This window comes from Nycticebus coucang, chromosome 1 (assembly GCF_027406575.1).
Source record: "Nycticebus coucang isolate mNycCou1 chromosome 1, mNycCou1.pri, whole genome shotgun sequence".
Taxonomy (NCBI): Eukaryota; Metazoa; Chordata; class Mammalia; order Primates; family Lorisidae; genus Nycticebus; species Nycticebus coucang.
Window position 1 is genome coordinate 16,675,376 of NC_069780.1, and position 19,827 is coordinate 16,695,202.

The 19,827-nt window shown below is 37.1% G+C and overlaps 1 protein-coding gene across 2 annotated transcripts in view; it reads right to left on the reverse strand.

Annotated features, from left to right (window-relative positions):
- Window positions 1-11,315: 11,315 nt before the first annotated feature.
- The window catches only part of KLHL8 (kelch like family member 8), a 53,259-nt gene continuing 44,747 nt past the window's right edge, over window positions 11,316-19,827 (reverse strand). For both annotated transcript variants that reach the window (XM_053602232.1, XM_053602160.1), the window contains exons 10-11: window positions 15,515-15,716; window positions 11,316-15,276 (exon numbers count right to left, since the gene is read on the reverse strand). In XM_053602232.1, the coding sequence (XP_053458207.1) occupies window positions 15,153-15,276; window positions 15,515-15,716 (326 nt within the window). In that variant the 3' untranslated portion in view covers window positions 11,316-15,152. The remainder of the gene's footprint in view (window positions 15,277-15,514; window positions 15,717-19,827) is intronic.

The following is a 19,827-nucleotide window of genomic DNA, read 5'->3' on the forward strand; positions in this document are numbered from 1 at the left end:
GCTGGAATATTTCCAGATTCTCTTCTGCTTTTCTGTTATGGAGGTGTTTTTGACAATTTCAGCAGGTAGATTGTTGCCACGGTCCTTGCACTTGATGCATCATACTTTATGTATAGATGCTGAAATCTGAGCCCACGATAGTCATCCCTTGGTATCCACAGCCTGGGATCCGGCTTTTGGTGTCTCAGTGATGTAGGTAAAGGCCATTTCCTGGACGCTGTACAGGCAGTTTCACCACCACCAAAGACGAGCAACCCCTCTGTGTGGTAAGCAGTCGTCTCTTTGTGTTCCTAGTCTTTTTATTAGCAAGTATTTAGTTGCTTTTGGAGCCTGCATTATCTGAACAGACGTTTGTTCACTATTAGCTAAGGTAGTTGGGAATGTGAAGTGTCACAATCTAGGCTACTTTAAGTCATCTAGGTGGTGCTTAGAATCTTCAAATTTGTTCCATGCAACTTTGAAGCCAAATCAAAGGGTCCTTACCAGAACATAATTGGAGGTTCATCTGCTGTTCCTGTGGCTATGATTAGGTAATTGTACTGTCTGGCCTGTTTGGTCTCAGGAACAGGACCCGTGCAGCATTTGTGGTTCCCAGTAGACCACACTCAGCTGAAAGCGAGACTGTAGTGAGACACCATGGCTCTGGTAATAAAGGCCTTTGCCCTTCTAACAGACTGGAGGGTGGGCCTCGTAATACTTTCCAAATAGACGGTCCTATTTTAGTTTTAAAAGATCGCGTGCCTGCTCTAGATAAGTGCTTTAAATCACCCTTCAGTATTCCTGGAGCCCAGTCCTAACATCTCACTTTATTTTCGTGTGTAGTAGGAAGAACAATTATGGGCTTGTATCTCTGTACTGCTAAATATGCCTGTAAATTATCCTCTAAGAAACCCCTCCCTGGGCAGCGCCTGTGGCTCAAGGAGTAGGACGCCGGTCCCATATGCCAGAGGTGGCGGGTTCAAACCCATCCCCGGCCAAAACACACATACACACACACACACACACACAAAAGATTAATAATAATAAAAAAAAAAAGAAACCCCTCCCATCACTGGCCAAGAACAAAAAAACAGGCATGTGCACTTATTTTTCTACCTGGATTCACACTATTGGATGTGGAAAACCTATTGTACTCAACTGAATAGACTACAGAAAAATGCCTTAAGTTGGCTCCTCATGTCCTTGGCTTTTGCAACTCTGAATAAACTGCTTGTATGATTTGGTACCCAGGACAGCAACTGAGAATGTACAAGAATCTTAGGGGAGGAAGGTGATCTGGTAGAGTGGTTTCACAGAGGTTCTCTAGCCTATGTATATGTGAGAATTACTTTGGTCTTTTTTTTTTTTAAGAGACAAGGTTTTCCTGTGTTGTCCTGGGGAGAGTGCCGTGCTGTAATAGCTCACAGCAACCTCAAAGTCTGGAGCTCAAGCAATCCTGCCTCAGCCTCTTGAGTAGCTGGGACCCTAGGTGCCTCCCCAACCCCTCCACCCCCACTAGTTTTTCTATTTTTAGTAAGAAGGGGTTTCACTCTTACTTAGCTGGGCTCAAACTCCTGAGCACAAGCGATCCATCTGCCTTGGCCTTCAGAGTGCTAGGATCTAGGCATAAGCCACCGTGCCTGGCCCGTAGTTTTGAAACCAGCTTTCAAGTTAAGTCATTATCATGCTTTACAGATGATGAAATCTGAGCCCAAGATAAATACAGTCATACCTTGGTTTCCATGGGAGATTGGTTTTAGGGCCCCCCAGATGCCAAAAATCTATGGGTGACATAAATGATATATAATGATACAGTGTGTGTATATAACCTGTGTACAGCCGCCTCTACCCTTTACATCACGTCTAGATTACTTATAACTCCTAATACAATGTAAATGCTGTGTAAATGGTTATACTGTATTGTTAGAGTAACAAGAGAAAACTCTGTGTTTAGTACAGATACAATACCCTCCTTATGTCTTCCCCCAAATATTTTCAACCTGCAGTTGGCTGAATCCACAGATGTGGAATCCACACTGCCCATGGTCAGGCAGCTGGTAAAAGGTGAAGCTCAGATACACATTTGTCTGACTCAGCGTTAAGAACTGGAAGAAATGTGGATTTTATAACCAGTTTTAAGGTTATCTGCAGCTAATATCTTTATAGTGTTAACACGTACCATTTTTGGATTATGCTAGACACTATTATTAAGACTGGATTATGAGTAGACATTAGAGAGGTTTTGTAAACTGGAGTTTGAGAAGGAAGTCCTGAGACCCTGCAGTCACTGGAAACTCTTCCAGTGACCAGCACGGTGGGGAATTACCCTGTCCATGTTGCTTAACATGTTGCCCTGGAGATTTTCTCTTATCTACCAGCTCTAGTTAAGACATTAATGCACTTCTAGTGACTGCTAAAATTGACAGGTTTTTAAAAATTTGTAATAGGATGTATATTATTTAATAAAAGCTTAATCAAATACCAAAGTAATATTAATCCTAGCATTCTGGGAGGCCAAGGCAGTTGGATCTCCTGAGCTCAGAAGTTCAAAACTAGCCTGAGCAAGAGCAATACCCAGTCTCCACTAAAAATAGAAAAACTAGCTGGGCATGGTGGAGGGTACCTGTAGTCCCAGCTACTCAATAGGATTGCCTGAGCCCATAGCACTCTCTAGCATGGAGCAACAGAATGAGACTCTGCCTCAAAACCAAAACAAAACAAACAACAAAAACTGCCTTCAAAACTATGGGCAAGCATACATATACCCTACTAATTTTATGGTTGTTTTTCTGGGAAGGGTTAAGCAACAGTGTCCACATAAGTAACTCATCAGACTTGGCTCCAAAACACATATTTTCAGAAGTCAGAAGATAAAAATTGCCCCCATTAGAGAATATCTACATTATTTTCACAATGATGACAGCATCACAAGAGTTAAGTTCAAAATCTCTACATTAACTCTTTAAAAAGCAATATTCATTGTGGCAACATTTTATAGGTTCTGATGTTTAAACATTTTAACCCCAACATATTCCAAGTTTTGCCCCTCATATCCAACACTTACTCTGAAGTTGAATAAACTATCTCCTAACCTTTATACCCCTTCACCCACCCCAACTGGTAGTGGATTGGTTGTATAGGAAAAAGAAAACAAATGGATTGGACCATATATATGTAAGAATTACTGAGCACCAAAGGTCACACGAAGGCCTGCTTTTCCTTCCTCCTTACCTCCGTTTGACTGGAGCAGGAAATCAACCACGGGCAATCCAATCCCTCAGCCTCTGTCCACTGTTCTGTGTCTAAGGATTTGTGGACGTATACACTGAAATGTGTATGGAAATACATACAAGTACAGACGTGCTAGGACAGTAAAATGCATTATTAGGTAACTTGGAAAGGCAAGGAACAAGAGCTTACAAAAATTTCATGTATATACATTCTCCTCACTTTCTAAAACAAAATGTGACATCACTTGTGAGATCCTTTAAGTAAAAAACTTACAGGTTCTTACATTAAGTCATTAGATGTTCGGTTCTGCTGCCTTAATTTCCTGAAGCCACATCTTTCCTTACTTACAAATACACATTCTTTTTTTTTTTTTTTTTTTGTGGTTTTTGGCCGGGGCTGGGTTTGAACCCGCCACCTCCGGCATATGGGACCAGCGCCCTACCCCTTTGAGCCACAGGCGCTGCCCAAACAAATACACATTCTTTAAATCAGTAAATCCCTGGTCAGTTTCCTTAGTTCAACCTTTTCACTATTTTTTTTAAACATGCAGCGTTCTCACCTTCCAGCAGAGCTCTAGTGCAGGCAAGACCCCTTCTCCTAAAGTTTTACAACTCTCTATAGGCATAATTACAAAGTGTGACCTGAAAATACCAATGAGCCACAGACACTCCATTTGTGTGTGCATTAAGAAGAATCTGTATTCATTCCACTAGTAAAAATTATTCCTCTGGCTATGGTTTGAAAGGATAACAACATCTCTAGCTTTTTCCTCCCCTTTGTAGGCATCAGCCACTTCACAGGTGTAAACTCTCATTTATACCAAAAGACTTTAGTGCATAAAGTGGATGAGGTCCGAAGCACAAAACTGTTTTGACTATACTATACCTCCTGGGATTGTGTGAAAGCCATGGCTAACAGCCCAACTCCTGAACATTATTAATAGTGGTAATGAGGAAAACATTTTAGTTTTTTTTTTCCATATCCAGATGAAGAATGAATTTGAAGTACTTCTTTTCCTATTGTCTATAAGATTTGGCATGATCTGTTTTTGAAATTATCTTCTATTTTTATTTATAAATATTATCTATTTTTTGAGACTTTGAAAAAAATAAAATAAGGAAAACATCTTAAAACTTAGCTCAAATTGCGTTCAGTGTGCTATAAAATGGAGACACAGTGAAATGAACGTACATCTTAGGAAGCCAACTTTGAACTTCAGATTTTTCATTAGTGCCCATTTCCCAAGTGTAATGTGCAGAATGAGCCACTAGAGGGCAACCATTTCCTTCAGGAAAAAGCTGTTTTAAAAGGGACTGTACATTGATTTAACCACAATAACAATATTTCACACTAGTAAAACGGATATAATTAAAGAAAAAGGTAATACTAAGTGTTAGGAGGAAGAGAAACTGGAAACTTGGTACTCTCTGGGGGAAACATAGTATGGTACTGCTACTGTGGATAACAACCTGCAGTTTCTTAAAAGTTAAAGTCAGGTTACCATAAACCCCAGCAATTCCTCTCACATGAACCTATCCAAAAATAAATGAAAACACATGCTCACATTAAGATGTTCATGAACATTCATGGCATCACGTCTAATAGCCAACAACTGAAAACAATCCAAACGACTGTGACTGGTAAATGGGCAAAATGTGGTATGTGCGTATGATGAATATTATCCTGCAATAAAAATACAATATGGATGAGGTGAACCTCAAAAATATGCTTAGTGAAGGAATCCAGATGCAAAAGACTTTACAGTATGATTCAATTTATAGGACATACTTAGAAAAGATAAATTCACAGAAAGCAGATTAGTGGCAGGAAGGGACTGCAGAAGGGTGCATGAGAATTGGGGGGGAGGGGAGGTTGACAAAAACGTTCCAAATCTAGATTATGGTGATGTTAGCACAACTCTAAAATTAATCACTGAACTGTACACTTACAATAGGTGAATTTTACACAAATTACAACTAAATAAAATTGACCAAACCCCCTTCCCCCTGATGTAGTACTGCTTTAGAATATGTACTAGTAAATGAAACAAAAATGAAAACAAAACTTAAGTTCTGTGTATTAGACTAATAAAAATTGCTACCAAGTCATTTAGTCCCGAGATCTGGTTTCCAGACAAGAAAAAAGGTCATTGTTTGCAAACAAACAGAAGGAAATCAGGAGATTTATGGGGGAGTATTTCTGGTAGGGAAGAATTTTATTACCTTTGGCCAAGGCCATTACATTTGTTACATTAAACAGAAACGCTGGCTTAAAAAGAAAGGTTGTAAAGTTTCAGGCAGAATGCAATTATTTTCTGACTCTCCGTCAGTACTCAGGAGTCATATTTGTGAAGGGATTAATGTGCTCAGGAACTGATATTATCTAAAATAACTTATACTTGATTCAGAAAGACACCTGTAGTGACAAGTATATCTACAAGCAGTGTTATGGTTAGTTCCTTTGATGATCTACAGTTTAAATGTACTTGAGAAATTTCAGGTGTTTCTGATAATATATGGGTCAAAAAGCTCATTCTGTTATGATCTAAGGAAGATATTAAAATTTACAGGGAAATATGCTGGCATATAAGAGAAAGATAAGTGAACATTATTTAAGACAAAACATTGCATTTTATTTGGCCTGTAGAATTTTAATGACTACTAAGGTTATGAGTGACAAGATCATCTGAAGGGCTCTTCCATTATTTGAGAGTTTTTAGTTAAACCTATAAACGAAATACTTCTAAATACTTTACTGAGCAGGGAAAAGTCCAAGGGCCAATGGAGATGGAACCTGAGTAGAAGTGGTACTTAAATGGGAAAGTCAAGGTTACCCTGAGGACAAATGCCATTATCAGCCCTGGGACTGGAAGAGTAGATCCTGGACCCATGCTGCCAAGGAGAGGAGTCAAGGAGGGCGCTAAAATGTCCCAGGTCAGTTTTGTTCTCTGGCCAGAAGAAACAAAATGTAAAATCTGGCCGATAGAGAACTTTCCCAATTAAGAACCGATGGATCCCCACAGGTTCAACTAAGTATATATAGATAAAAATCACCAAACACAGGAAGCATGACATACCATAAGGAAACATTCAACAGTAACAATAAACAGATTTAGACACACACACACCCCCCTCCACGATTCTGGAATTACTAGCTATAGGATATAAAAATGTCTGAAGTGTCTCCAAAATAAAAAGAAACAGAAAGTCCTAGCCAGAGCAATTAGGCAAGAGAAAAAAATAAAGAGCATCCAAATTGGAAAAAACGAAATCAAACATTCCTTGTTTGTAAACATAATCTTTTATATAGAAAATCCTAGAAGTGCCATCAAAAAACTCTTAGAACTGAAAAACAAGTTCAACAAATCACAGAATACAAAAATCAATGTCCAAAAATTAGTGTTTCTAGCTCGGTGCCTATAGCTCAGCGGCTAGGGTGCCAGGCACATACACCGGAGCTGGCAGGTTCGAATCCAGCCTGGGCCTGCCGAACGACAATAACAACTACAACCAAAAAATAGCCCCGGCATTGTTGTGGGCGCCTGTAGTCCCAGCTACTTGGGAGGCTGAGGCAAGAGAATCACTTAAGCCCAAGAGTTTGAGGTTGCTGTGAGCTGACGCCATGGCACTCTACCTAGGGTGACAGCTTGAGACTCTGTCTCAAAAAAAAAAAAAAAAATCAGTGTGTCTATACACCATCAACAAACTAGCAGAAAAAAAAAATCAAGAAAGCAATGGATTTACAGTAGTAATGGCAAAAAAAACCCAAACAACAAAAAACCCCCAGTAAAACTGACAATAAATGTAACCAAAGAGATGAACTTTCTCTATAAGGAATACTATAAAACATTGATAAATTAAAGGTCACAAAAAAAATGGAAAGACATCCCACATTCAATCAAGGATTAAAAGAATTAATATTAAAATGACTGTAATTCCAAAAGCAATCTATAGATTTAATGCAAGCCCTATCAAAACACCAATGACATTCCTCACAGAAACAGAAAAATTAATTCTAAAATTGGGTGGTGCCTGTGGCTCAAAGGAGTGGGGTGCCAGCCCCATATACTGGAAGTGGTGGGTTCAAACCCAGGCCTGGCCAAAAACTGAAAAAAAAAAAAAATCTAAAATTGATACCAAACTACCTAAATAATCAAAGCAATACTTACCAAAAAGAACAAAGCTGGAGGCATCACACTACCTGACTTCAAAATATACTACAAAGCTATAGTAAGCAAAACAGCATGGTATCGATCTAAAAACTGACACATACTAATGGAACAGAACAGAGAACTCACAAATAAATCCATATCTCTACGTTCAACTGTTATTAACAAAGGCACCAAGAACATTCACTGGGGGAAAACACAGTCTCTTTAAATAAATGGTTATGGATATTCATACAAAAAAAAAAAAAACTAGACCCCTATCTCTCACCACATGTGAAAATCAAAATGGAGTAAAGACTTAACTCTAAAGCTAAAAACTATGAAACTACTAGTGGAAAATACTGAGGAAATACTTCAGGACATTGGTGTGGGCAAAGATTTTTCTGGGTAAGACCTCAAAAGCATAGGCAAGAAAACAAAAATAGACAAAAAGGATTATATCAGAAGCTAAAAAGCTTCTGCACAGCAAATGAAACAATCAAAAGAGTGAAGAGGGCAGCGCCTGTGCTCAAGGAGTAGGGCGCTGGTCCCATATGCTGGAGGTGGCGGGTTCAAACCCAGCCCCAGCCAAAAACCACAAAAAAAAAAAAAAAAAAGAGTGAAGAAATAACTTACACAATGGCAGAAAGTATTGGCAAACTACCCATCTGATAACCAGAATATATAAGGAATTCAAACAACTCAAAAGCAAAAAGGCAAATAATCTGATTTAAAAATGGATTGGCCCCCTCATCCTCCCGAAGTGCTGGGATTATAGCCACAAGCCATCATGCCTGGCCTGAACAGACAAACTGATTCTCATATTAAATAAAAGATCATGGCTTGGCGCCAGCCACATACACCAAAGCTGGCGGGTTTGAATCCAGCCCAGGACTGCCAAACAACAATGACAACTACAACCAAAAAATAGCCAGACATTGTGGCAGGCACCTGTAGTCCCAGCTACTTGGGAGGCTGAGGCAAGAGAATGGCTTAAGCACAAGAGTTTGAGGTTGCTGTGAGCTGTGACACCACAGCACTCTACCCAGGTCAACAGCTTGAGACTCTGTCTCAAAAAATAAATAAATAATCAAAAGCCAAAACACTCCTTAAGAAAAATACAAAAGGGGAGATATTTGCCCTACCATGTATCAAGACATACAATCAAGTTATAGTGATTAATATGCCACTTGGCCCTTGGTTAGGAAACTGACCAATGGAAAAGAACAGGAAGTCCCCAAATAAACGTTTACTTACGTGGAAATTTGCCACTGAAGCCTAAATCTCTGAGGAAACAATAGATTAGTCAATAAATGGAGCAGAGGAAACTGGTTTTCTATACAGCAAAAAAGTATAAATGTTTTAATCTATCTCATAGATATGCATATCAATTCCAGGTGGACTACAGACTTAACTATGAGACTTTTTTTAAATTTTGGAAGAGATTATAAACACCTATGACCTTGGGATAGAAAAACTTTTTTTTTTTTTTGAGACATAGTCTCACTCTGTTGCCTCTATAGCTGGGACTACAGGTGCCTGCCATAATGCCTGGCTAGTTTTTCTCTTTTTAGTAGAGATAGGGTCTCGTTCTTTCTCAGGCTGGTCTCCCAACTCCTGAGCACAAGAAATCTACCCACACGTATGAGCCACCGTGCCCAGCCAAGAGAAAAATAACGATACAAAAAGTAGCCAGGCACGTGCACATGCCTGTAGTCCCAACTAATCAGGAGGCTGAAGCAAGAGGATGTCTTGAGTCCAAGAGTTTGATTGAGGTTGCTGTGAGCTATGATGATGCCCATGGCATTTTACCCAGTGCAACAGAGTGAGACTCTGTCAGAAAAAGAGAAAGAGAAGAGAGAGAGAGAGAGAGGACAAAAAGGACTCCCATTTAAATATATTAAAGTTAAGATGTTTTGTTTACAAAAAAAAGTGAAAAGGTAAGCCATACACTGAGAAAAGACGTGCAACAAAAGATAAACAAAAAAATTAGTATCTGGAACATTATGAAGGACCCTTAATAAGAGAAAAAAACAGAAAAATAAATAAGACATCAAGAAATATTTCACAGAAGAAACAATGACTACCATAAAAATAGATTAAACTTTTCTTAAACTTACTAATAATCAGGAAAATGAAAATTAAAGCCACAATAAAATAGCATTGTATACCTACCAGATTGGCAAAAATCAGTCTTAATAGCAAGTGAAGGAGAAACCATATTGTCAACTCACAATCATTCTGGAAAGCAGCTATGCTCACCACTGTATCACCAACGTAGGCACAAACATTTTAGAAAAGTGGATCAGGCACATGTGAGACCTTATAAACCACCAACTTTGCTTCTAAAGCAAAACATATACTCTAAAGAAACTCTTGGATATGAACACCAAAAATTGTATATGAATGTTCATTTCAGCATTGTTTGTAAAGGGGGGAAAAGTGAAAACTATACCCAACAACATACATTGTAAAACTGAATCTGTTGAATGAAAACATCAAATTACATGAGACTATATATAGTATAATACTATTTTTTGTAAATCTCACAAACAAAATATGGCTTACAGATATATGTGTAAAAATAAAAGAAAAAATCAAACAAGTGATAGAGTCAAGAGAATGTCCCTCAGAAGAGAAGGGTAAGCTGGGCCTGGGAATTAGGAAGGAACACAAAGATAGGGTTAAAACTACTAAAAATGTGCTAGCTCGGGTGATGCCTGTGGCTCGAGGAGTAGGGGTACTGGTCCCATATCCTGGAGGTGGCGGGTTCAAACCCGGCCCCGGCCAAAAAAAAAAAAAAAAAATTGCAAAATAAATAAATAAATATGTGCTAGCTCTTAATTGGTGGATACACAGGCGTTTTATTGTTATGCTTCATAACACCCTTGTACATATGTTTATATATGTATCAAATATTAAATATAGAAATAGTGACCAGAAATACTTTTAGACTGCTAAAAGAGACAATGAAAAAGGAAATCATCTTTCCTTAAATGTACAGATGCCATATTCTTGTGAAAGCAGAGATCTAATTGGTATAGGTGGAATAGCTGAGTTTTTTAGTCACAAAGAGTTCTGGTCTATTGCTTATTAGTTGTGGATCTTGGACAAGTTAATGTCTTTGAAACTATTGTTTTCCATCTTAAAAAAAAAAGCCATCAGAGAACAAAACATTTTCTTGAAAAAAAAAAAAGAAACTATTGTTTTAACTGTAAAATGCAGAATTATTGTAAAGGCCAAAAATGTTATGATAAAGTGTCTGGTACACATGATATTTTTAAAAATGATAGCTATTGGGTGGCACCTGTGGCTCAATGGAGTAGGGCGCTGGCCCCATATGCCAGAGGCGGTGGGTTCAAACCTTGCTGCAGCAAAAAACTGCCAAAAAAAAAAAAAATGGTAGCTATTACTCCTCATGACTACTATGCAAATTTAAGAAATTCCTTATATTCTAAAGAATTTGTTCAAGTAGACTGAATTTAGCTTCAACCACTAAAATAATGGAACAATGACTTGTTAAAAACAACTAACAAAAACACTCTAGAATTTTTGCACTCAAGTAAGATTGCACCTCAATGAGGCTATACATCACCTCTTTTCATTGACCTTAACTATTGCTAAGGATTATTTTCAGAAACCTTTCATTGAAACTTTTAACATTTTTTTCTTTTTCTTTCTTTTTTTTTTTTTTGAGACAGAGCCTCAAGCTATCGTCCTGGGTAGAGTACTGTGGCGTCACAGCTCACAGCAACTTCCAACTCCTGGGCTTAGGTGTGTCTCTTGCCTCAGCCTGTAGCTGGGACTATAGGCGCCCACCACAACGCCTGGTTATTTTTTTGTTGCAGCTTGGCCAGGCCGGGTTCGAACCTGCCACTTCGGTACAAGGGACTGGTGCCCTACCCACTGAGCCACAGGTGCCACCCTTGGAACTTTTAACTTTTGAAAATACTTTTACCAGTGAATAAAAAGAGAAAAATAAGATACAAAAAGTAGCCAGGCATGGTGGCTACTTAATCCTTTGAGGGTAAATTGCACCTGTGAAATTAGTCATAAAATATTTTGAATCAAGTCTTACAAATCAAGTGTACTGGTCCATAATTAAGTTAAGATTTTTTTGTAGAGATGGAATCTCACTATCTTGTCCAGGCTGGTCTCCTGGGCTCAAGCAATCCTCCCACTTCAGCTTCCCAAAGTGCTGTGATTCCAGCTGTAAAGCCACTGCCCCGGCCAGATTCTGGTCAAAACTAACATACAACTATGATGACACTAAATATTTTTGAATGACTTACAAATGAACCATTCACGCTATTTTCAAAGGTAAGTTTCAGGAAAGTTTTTAACAATGTCAACATTGCTTATAAAAAAGCTACTGCTTCATCTATGTTACTACTCAGAAGGACAACAGTTATTTTAAGGCACAGTCTATATAGTACAAATCTGAAATTAGTGAAAAGACAACTGCTTAAGATTAGCAAAACTACCTATCAATTGGTGTTAACCTTTAATTTGCTAAGGGTAACAAATAACTTTCTATTTTCAGGTACACAAGATTTTTACATAAGGAAAAAATATAGCCAACTTACTAAAACAATTTTGTAGGTTGTAGGTTGTGATAGGGAATAAACAATTACATAGTTTTAATGTAATTCTACAGCAATAAAATAGAGAAGCAAATTTACAAGACCACATAGAAAGACGTTCTGGTTAATAGATACCTGCAGTATTAATAAATAGCACTGATGTGACCCCAACTCTTTGATATCAGCACTTGGTTGTACATATGATTATTTATTACTTTGATTTGCTGGAGTATTACAATATAAATTTATAAATAGTTTTAAGGAAATATTATAGAGAAGTTTTATTGCCACTTGTAATTTCACATGAAGGGGAAAAAGACATAGCCAATGACATCTTGATAATAATTTCTTTAAGTCTCGTATGAGAAACCACAGATACATTCTTACCTGACAAAATATGAATGAGTTTTTAAATCCATTCTCTTCTTATCATACAAGACATATAGAAAAAAGCAGCAAAGGAAATCCTCAAGTTTACTGTTTTTGAGAATAGTTTATGCAGTTTCAACAATCCCTTACCTAGGCATTTAACAACATTATAAATTTTTCATTTTGGAATTAAGAGAATGAACACTCCTTAGAGGAAGTACAGAGTTTATTCAAATATTTTAGAATTAATCAGTTACATAATACAGTGAAATCAGTCAAAACCAAAGTCAAGTAACTGGTTTCTAAAGTGGCAGTGCAATACAAGAAAGCAGTGGCTTTTACGTTTAAATGAGAGGATCACGCAAAAGCACCTAGAAATATTTCTTCAAGAAATATGCAAGTTCCCACTGTTTCTCTTTTCCATTGACAATTTCAATATTTTAGTTCTATTTATATCATTTTTTGCTAGGTGCTGTTAATATCAGAGGTTAAAGTGACAGGTGTCACAATAAAGTAGCCATCTTGTTTGAATATTTGGATATTATATCTCTTTACTCCTATGAATATAATCATTTTTCAACTGCATGATTCCTTCAGCCTGATTTTCATTTTATATCTCAAAGAATGAGTTTTTGTCCTAAAGAGACTGTACATACTGATTCTGCTGTTCATGTTTTCACACTATTGTCAGTCCTTCACGGCCATCCTTCTGATTGCCCATACCTCACGTAAGAGACAACCACATGTTCCCTTTACTTCACTTTATGGATGGCTAGGATTCCAACTTAGTATGTTAGTGGACCACTCTATTATAAAAACCAGTAATGAAAATGTAATACCCATAGTCCCCCACTCTATACACATAACAAAGGCAGAAATGTTAAAGAAAAAAAAACATTTTAAATAATCTCAGGAAATAATAATAAGATCCTCCCCCCTGAAAATAAATACAATAAACATACTAATGACCATAGCTAAACAAGCATTCTAATACCAGAACTCAATTAGACATGAGAAAAATGGACAATTGAAGCCAGGTTTTGAGACCTACTCTCCACATCCAGCCACTTACAGCCAGTCCTGTGAGTGCTACAGAGTTAAATGTTTTGGGAACTGACTGACATATGGTTGTAGTTATACAAGAGAACATTGGTTCAGATCCAGCAATGACTTAAGAATCTGCCCACAGGTAAGAGCAGAAAAAAAAATTAATAGCATAATTTGGGAAAGTTTAAATCTACTTCACTAAAGATTTTTATCTGCCAGTCTGAGCCCTCTTAAAATGTTTCCTTTTTATGGTTTGACAAAACCAAGACATACTGGCTTTTGTAATGTGGCTTTCCACCCTGCTACACTGACAAGCAGGATCCCGTGTAATGAGACTGTAGGAGCTATCAGTCAATGAACTTCTGGGCTGGATGGATGGGGAAAGCATTTTTCACTGCCCCAGCTTCCTTATAAAACATAACCGACCAGGAGTCATCTACAGTAAGTTTTAAGGCATAACTAAATGAAAACTTAGGAAGGCCTGGAAGAGAGGTTCCAAACTACACAGCAAATATAAAATACGATATTTTAATGTTCTTAATAAATATTTATAAAAATATATACATTTAATAGGCCATTTTATAATGCTGGTTAAAACCATGAAAAGCTGTTAAATCAGTAGGTGCATCAATATCTTGGCTTCAAATTAATATATAGAAATATTTTCAATTAAATTTCAGTAAATATATTAGAAGGAATTAAATATAATGAGAAAAACAGTAGTTTCAATCTTTCTCTGTTTTTAACCAACATTATGCTTTATTGGTTAATGATAGACTTTAACTAATCAATAAATGGCAGTCCCTAAAGGGTTCACATTCTGGTAATAAACACGAAATCCAAATTCTATACAGCAAGGAAAACCAGGATGGTGGCAAATAACCAAATAAAAAGTTAATAAATCCTGGGTTCAAAATCAAATGATCAAAGAAGAGCATTCAAGGTTTTTTTCAGATTCCCTATGTTAAAGAGTCACATAATCTGCACCATACCTTCTCAAGATCTCTCAATTAGGCATGGGAGTAGTATCAAATCTAAAACAGTCTCTAAAATTTCCTCTCGTTAACTTTTTGCTTCTTATGAAAGACAATTTGCATGAGATGAAGAAAATAAAACTAAAAGAAAAAAATAAAACTATAGACTCTTCTGAATGGTCCTTTGGTACCCTGGCAATTCAAACTAAAACTATAAAGACTTCTTACAGCACTCTTATAAGCTTCTAAAAATGCAGCCAGTGGCATTCCAAAGACTAAACATTTTTCTACTTCTATAAATTCAAAAATTGACACCTAGGGCAAAAAAAGCAGGCATAAATTAATCAGCACCTAGTAGAAATGATCTTCAAAAGGAGCAGTCTCTTACGTGTCTCTGTTAATGAACAGGTTCTAATCTCCCCCTAGGAAAAAACCCACTACCTAGGGTTAACCCACTATCTAGGCAAAAGAAAAGGTAAAACTCAACAATTACATTTTGATTGATCCAAATTAAAAACAAAAAAAGATTTCAAAGTTTTGGTACTCCTTTAAGCATTTTTTGGAGCAGACAGGGTGTTTAAGTTAGACTGTCTTCCTTCCATACTCCATAATTTGCTAAAGCAGGAATTATCAAATTTAATTTTTATTACTAATAATTCTTCAGCTATCATTCCAAAAGTTGTACTTAATTACTGTACAACAGTTAACACTTAAATAAGACTTTAGTTGTAGTTAAAACTGTTCAAAGGTAGTCATATCAAAATCTTCATTTTATTTCTTGCCTGTCACATATGCTTGAACTGTGTGGTGGCTGGAACTGAATCACATACAGTCAACCACATTATTGGATCCATGACCCACATCTCGAATCTGGCTAGTTAAACAGGCACACACAGCCACTCCCGCTCCAGCTCTGCAGTGGGATACAGATCCGACAAGCTCCCACCTGAAAAGATAGAGGGGAAAGAATATTATCTTATAACAAAGCATGATTTACTTCAAATACCAACCAAAGAAAAAATACTCCCCACTGTGGGACTGGTTTTGAAAGACAGCAAGCTTCCAGAAAGAGATAAGATATCCCAAAGTTTTGTAATAACAACTACAACTAGCAATATTTTAACATTCTGAAGTAATCTGTTACTGGAAGATACTGCAAAGCACAGAGAAAACCTGTAAGTTACCTATTCAGCACTGGGTCAAATGCTTCCACTGTGTTCAAGTATGCATTGCCATTATGACCACCAACGGCAAAGATCTTGCCCATCACTGTCGCGATCCCCACTCCACCCCTGGGAGTGGTAAGTGATGCCACATAATCCCACTTGTTGCTTCGAGGGTCATACCGCTCAACTGAACTCAGAGGGGAATTATCATCAAAACCACCTATAAGAAGAAATATTTTAAAAATAACATCAATCACACTTCACAGATACTAACTCGTAAATCTCAATTTTTTTTTTTTTTTTTTATATTTATTTGCTTTTTTTTTTTTTGGCCGGGGCTGGGTTTGAACCCGCCACCCTCAGTATATGGGGCTGGCGCCCTGCTCACTGAGCCACAGGCGCTGCCCGTAAATCTCAATTAAATAACTTTTACAACTTCATCTTTTAAAATCATTTTTAAATGGCTTAGAAAAAAATGTATCCCAACATTCATCTACCACCACTACCAACTATTATTAGAAATTATCTATAATTCAAAGTAAGGTAATATAAGTAACATTTTAACTCAATACCAGGATTAAAAATCATAAAGTGGGAAAAACTAGAGCCCTTGTATTGAAGCAGATAATTTAGGGAAGAAAAGAAACACACACACACACACACATACAGTCATATAATTTGTCCTTAGTCCCAAGTACGACAGTACAGAAATTCCCTCTCTATGGTATTATCTTTTTGTTTGTTGGGTTTGAGACCGTGTCTCACTCTGTTACCCAGGCTAGAGTACAGAGTCATCAATGGCGTCTTCATAGCTCACTGCAGCCTCCAACTCCTGGCAGTGGCTGGGACTATAGGTACATACCACCATGCCTAGCTATGTTTCCTATTTTCTTTTTATTTTTTTATTTTATTTTTTTGTTGTTATTTTCTGAAAAACTTTTATATTTTATTAGATATTTTTGTTCACCTACAAATGTCTTTCCCATTTTGTTTTTTTCTTTCTTTCTTTATTTTTATTATTAAATCATAGCTGTGTACATTAATGCGATCATGGGGCACCAGACACTGGTTTTATAGACCGTTTGACACATTTTCATCACACTGGTTAACATAGCCTTCCTGGCATTTTCTTAGCTATTGTGTTAAGACATTTATATTCTACATTTACTAAGTTTCACATGTACCCTTGCAAGATGCATGGGAGGTGTAATCCCACCAATCACCCTCCCTCTGCCCATCCTCCCCCTTCCCTCTCCCCCTTCCCCCTATTCTTAGGTTATATAACTGGGTTATAGCTTTCATGTAAAAGCCATAAATTAGTTTCATAGTAGGGCTGAATACATTGGATACTTTTTCTTCCATTCTTGAGATACTTTACTAAGAAGAATATGTTCCAGCTCCATCCATGTAAACATGAAAGAGGTAAAGTCTCCATCTTTCTTTAAGGCTGCATAATATTCCATGGTGTACATATACCACAATTTATTAATCCATTCGTGGATCAATGGGCACTTGGGCTTTTTCCATGACTTAGCAATTATGAATTGGGCTGCAATAAACATTCTGGTACAAATACCTTTGTTATGATGTGATTTTTGGTCTTCTGGGTATATGCCTAGTAGAGGAATTATAGGATTGAAGGCAGATCTATTTTTAGATTTCTAAGTGTTCTCCAAACATCTTTCCAAAAAGGAATGTATTAATTTGCATTCCCACAAGCAGTGTATTAGTGTTCCCTTTTCTCCACATCCACGCCAACATCTCTGGTCTCGGGATTTTGTGATATGGGCTAATCTTACTGGAGTTAGATGATATTTAAAGTAGTTTTGATTTGCATTTCTCTGATGATTAAAGATGATGAGCATTTTTTCATATGTCTGTAGGCCGTGCGCCTGTCTTCTTCAGAGAAGTTTCTCTTCAAGTCCCTTGCCAAGCCTGTTCTTTTCTTGCTAATACATTTGAGTTCTCTGTGGATTCTGGTTATTAAACCTTTGTCGGAGACATAACCTGCAAATATCTTCTCCCATTCTGAGGGCTGTTTGCTTGCTTTACTTACTGTGTTCTTGGCTGTGCAGAAGCTTTTTAGTTTGATCAGGTCCCAGTAGTGTATTTTTGAAGTTGCTTCAATTGCCCAGGGGGTCCTCCTCATAAAATACTCGCCCAGACTGATTTCTTCAAGGGTTTTCCCTGCTCTCTCTTCTAGTATTTTTATAGTTTAGTGTTTTAAGTTTAAATCTTTAATCCAGTGAGAGTCTATCTTAGTTAATGGTGAAAGGTGTGGGTCCAGTTTCGGTCTTCTACAGGTTGCCAGCCAGTTCACCCAGCACCATTTGTTAAATAGGGAATCTTTTCCCCACTGAATGTTTTTAATTGGCTTCTCAAAGATCAACTAACAGTAAGTAGCTGGATTCATCTCTTGGTTCTCTATTCTGTTCCAGACATCTACTTCTCTGTTTTTGTGCCAGTACCATGCTTTTTTGATCACTATCAATTTATAGTGTAGTCTGAGGTCTGGTAGCATGATTCCTCCTGCTTTGTTTTTATTTCTGAGTAATGTCTTGGCTATTTGAGGTTTTTTTCTGATTCCATATAAAAACGCACTATTATTTTTTCAAGATCTTTAAAGTATGACAGTGGAGCTTTAATAGGGATTGCATTAAAATTGTATATTGCTTTGGGTAGTATGGACATTTTAACAATTTAGATTCTTCCCAGGCATGAGCATGGTATGTTTTTCTATTTGTTATCATTTTCAGCTATTTCTTTTCTTAGAGTTTCATAGTTCTCTTTATAGAGATCTTTCACGTCCTTTGTTAGATAAACTCCCAAATATTTCATCTTCTTTGGCACTACTGTGAATGGAATAGAGTCCTTAACTGTTTTCTCAGCTTGACTATTGTTGGTATATATAAAGGCTACGGATTTATAAAGGTTGATTTTGTAACCTGAGATGCTGCTGTATTCCTTGATCACTTCTAAGAGTTTTGTAGTAGAATCCCTGGTGTTTTCCAGGTATACAATCATATCATCTGCGAAGAGCAAAAGTTTGATCTCTTCTGACCCTATATGGATACCCTTGATCGCCTTTTCTTCCCTAATTGCGGTGGCTAAAACTTCCATTACAATGTTAAAGAGCAGTGGAGACAATGGGCAGCCTTGTCTGGTTCCTGATCTCAGTGGAAATTATTTCAGTTTAACTCCATTCAATACGATATTGGCTGTGGGTTTGCTGTAGAGGGCCTCTATCAGTTTAAATGTCCCTTCTATACCAATTTTCTTAAGTGTTCTGATCATGAAGGGATGCTGGATATTATCAAAAGCTTTTTCTGCATCAATTGAGAGAATCATATGGTCTCTGTTTTCTAATTTGTTTATGTGCTGAATTATACTTATAGATTTATATTTATATAACCAGCCCTGAGACCCTGGGATTAAACTGACTTGGTCATGATGTATAATTTGTTTGATGTGTTGCTGGATTCTGTTTGTTAGGATCTTGTTGAATATTTTTGCATCTATATTCATTAGTGATATTGGTCTATAATTTTCTTTTCTTGTTGGGTCTTTCCCTGGTTTGGGGATCAAGGTGATGTTTGCTTCATAGAACATGTTGGGTAGTCTTCCTTCTTTTTCTACATTTTGGAACGGGTTGAGTAATATATGTACTAGTTCCTCTTTAAAGGTTTGGTAGAATTCTGATGTGAAACCATCTGGTGCTGGGCTTTTCTTTTTAGGCAGATCTTGTATGGTTGATGCTATTTCAGAACTTGATATTGGCATGTTCAACATTTCCACTTGATTCTGGCTAAGTCTTGGAAGGTGATGTGCTTCCAAGTATTGGTCAATTTCCTTCAGATTTTCATATTTCTGAGAATAAAATTTCTTGTAATATTCATTAAGGATTTTTTGGATTTCTGAGCAGTCTGTTGTTATTTCGTCTTTGTCATTTCTGATTGATGAAATTAGAGATTTTACTCTTTTTTTCCTGGTTAGGTTAGCCAAAGGTTTACATATTTTATTGACCTTTTCAAAAAACCAACTTTTTGATTTATTGATCTGTTGTATAATTCCTTTGTTTTCAATTTCATTTAATTCTGCTCTGATTTTGGTTATTTCTTTTCTTCTACTGGGTTTGGGGTTGGAATGTTCTTCCTCTTCCAGTTGCGTGAGATGTCCCATTAAGTTATTAACTTCCTCTCTTTCTGTTCTCTTGAGGAAGGCTTGCAGTGCTATAAATTTCCCTCTTAGGCCTGCCTTTGTGGTATCCCAGAGGTTCTGATAATTCGTGTCTTCATTGTCCTTTTGTTCCAAAAATTTGGCAATTTCCTTCT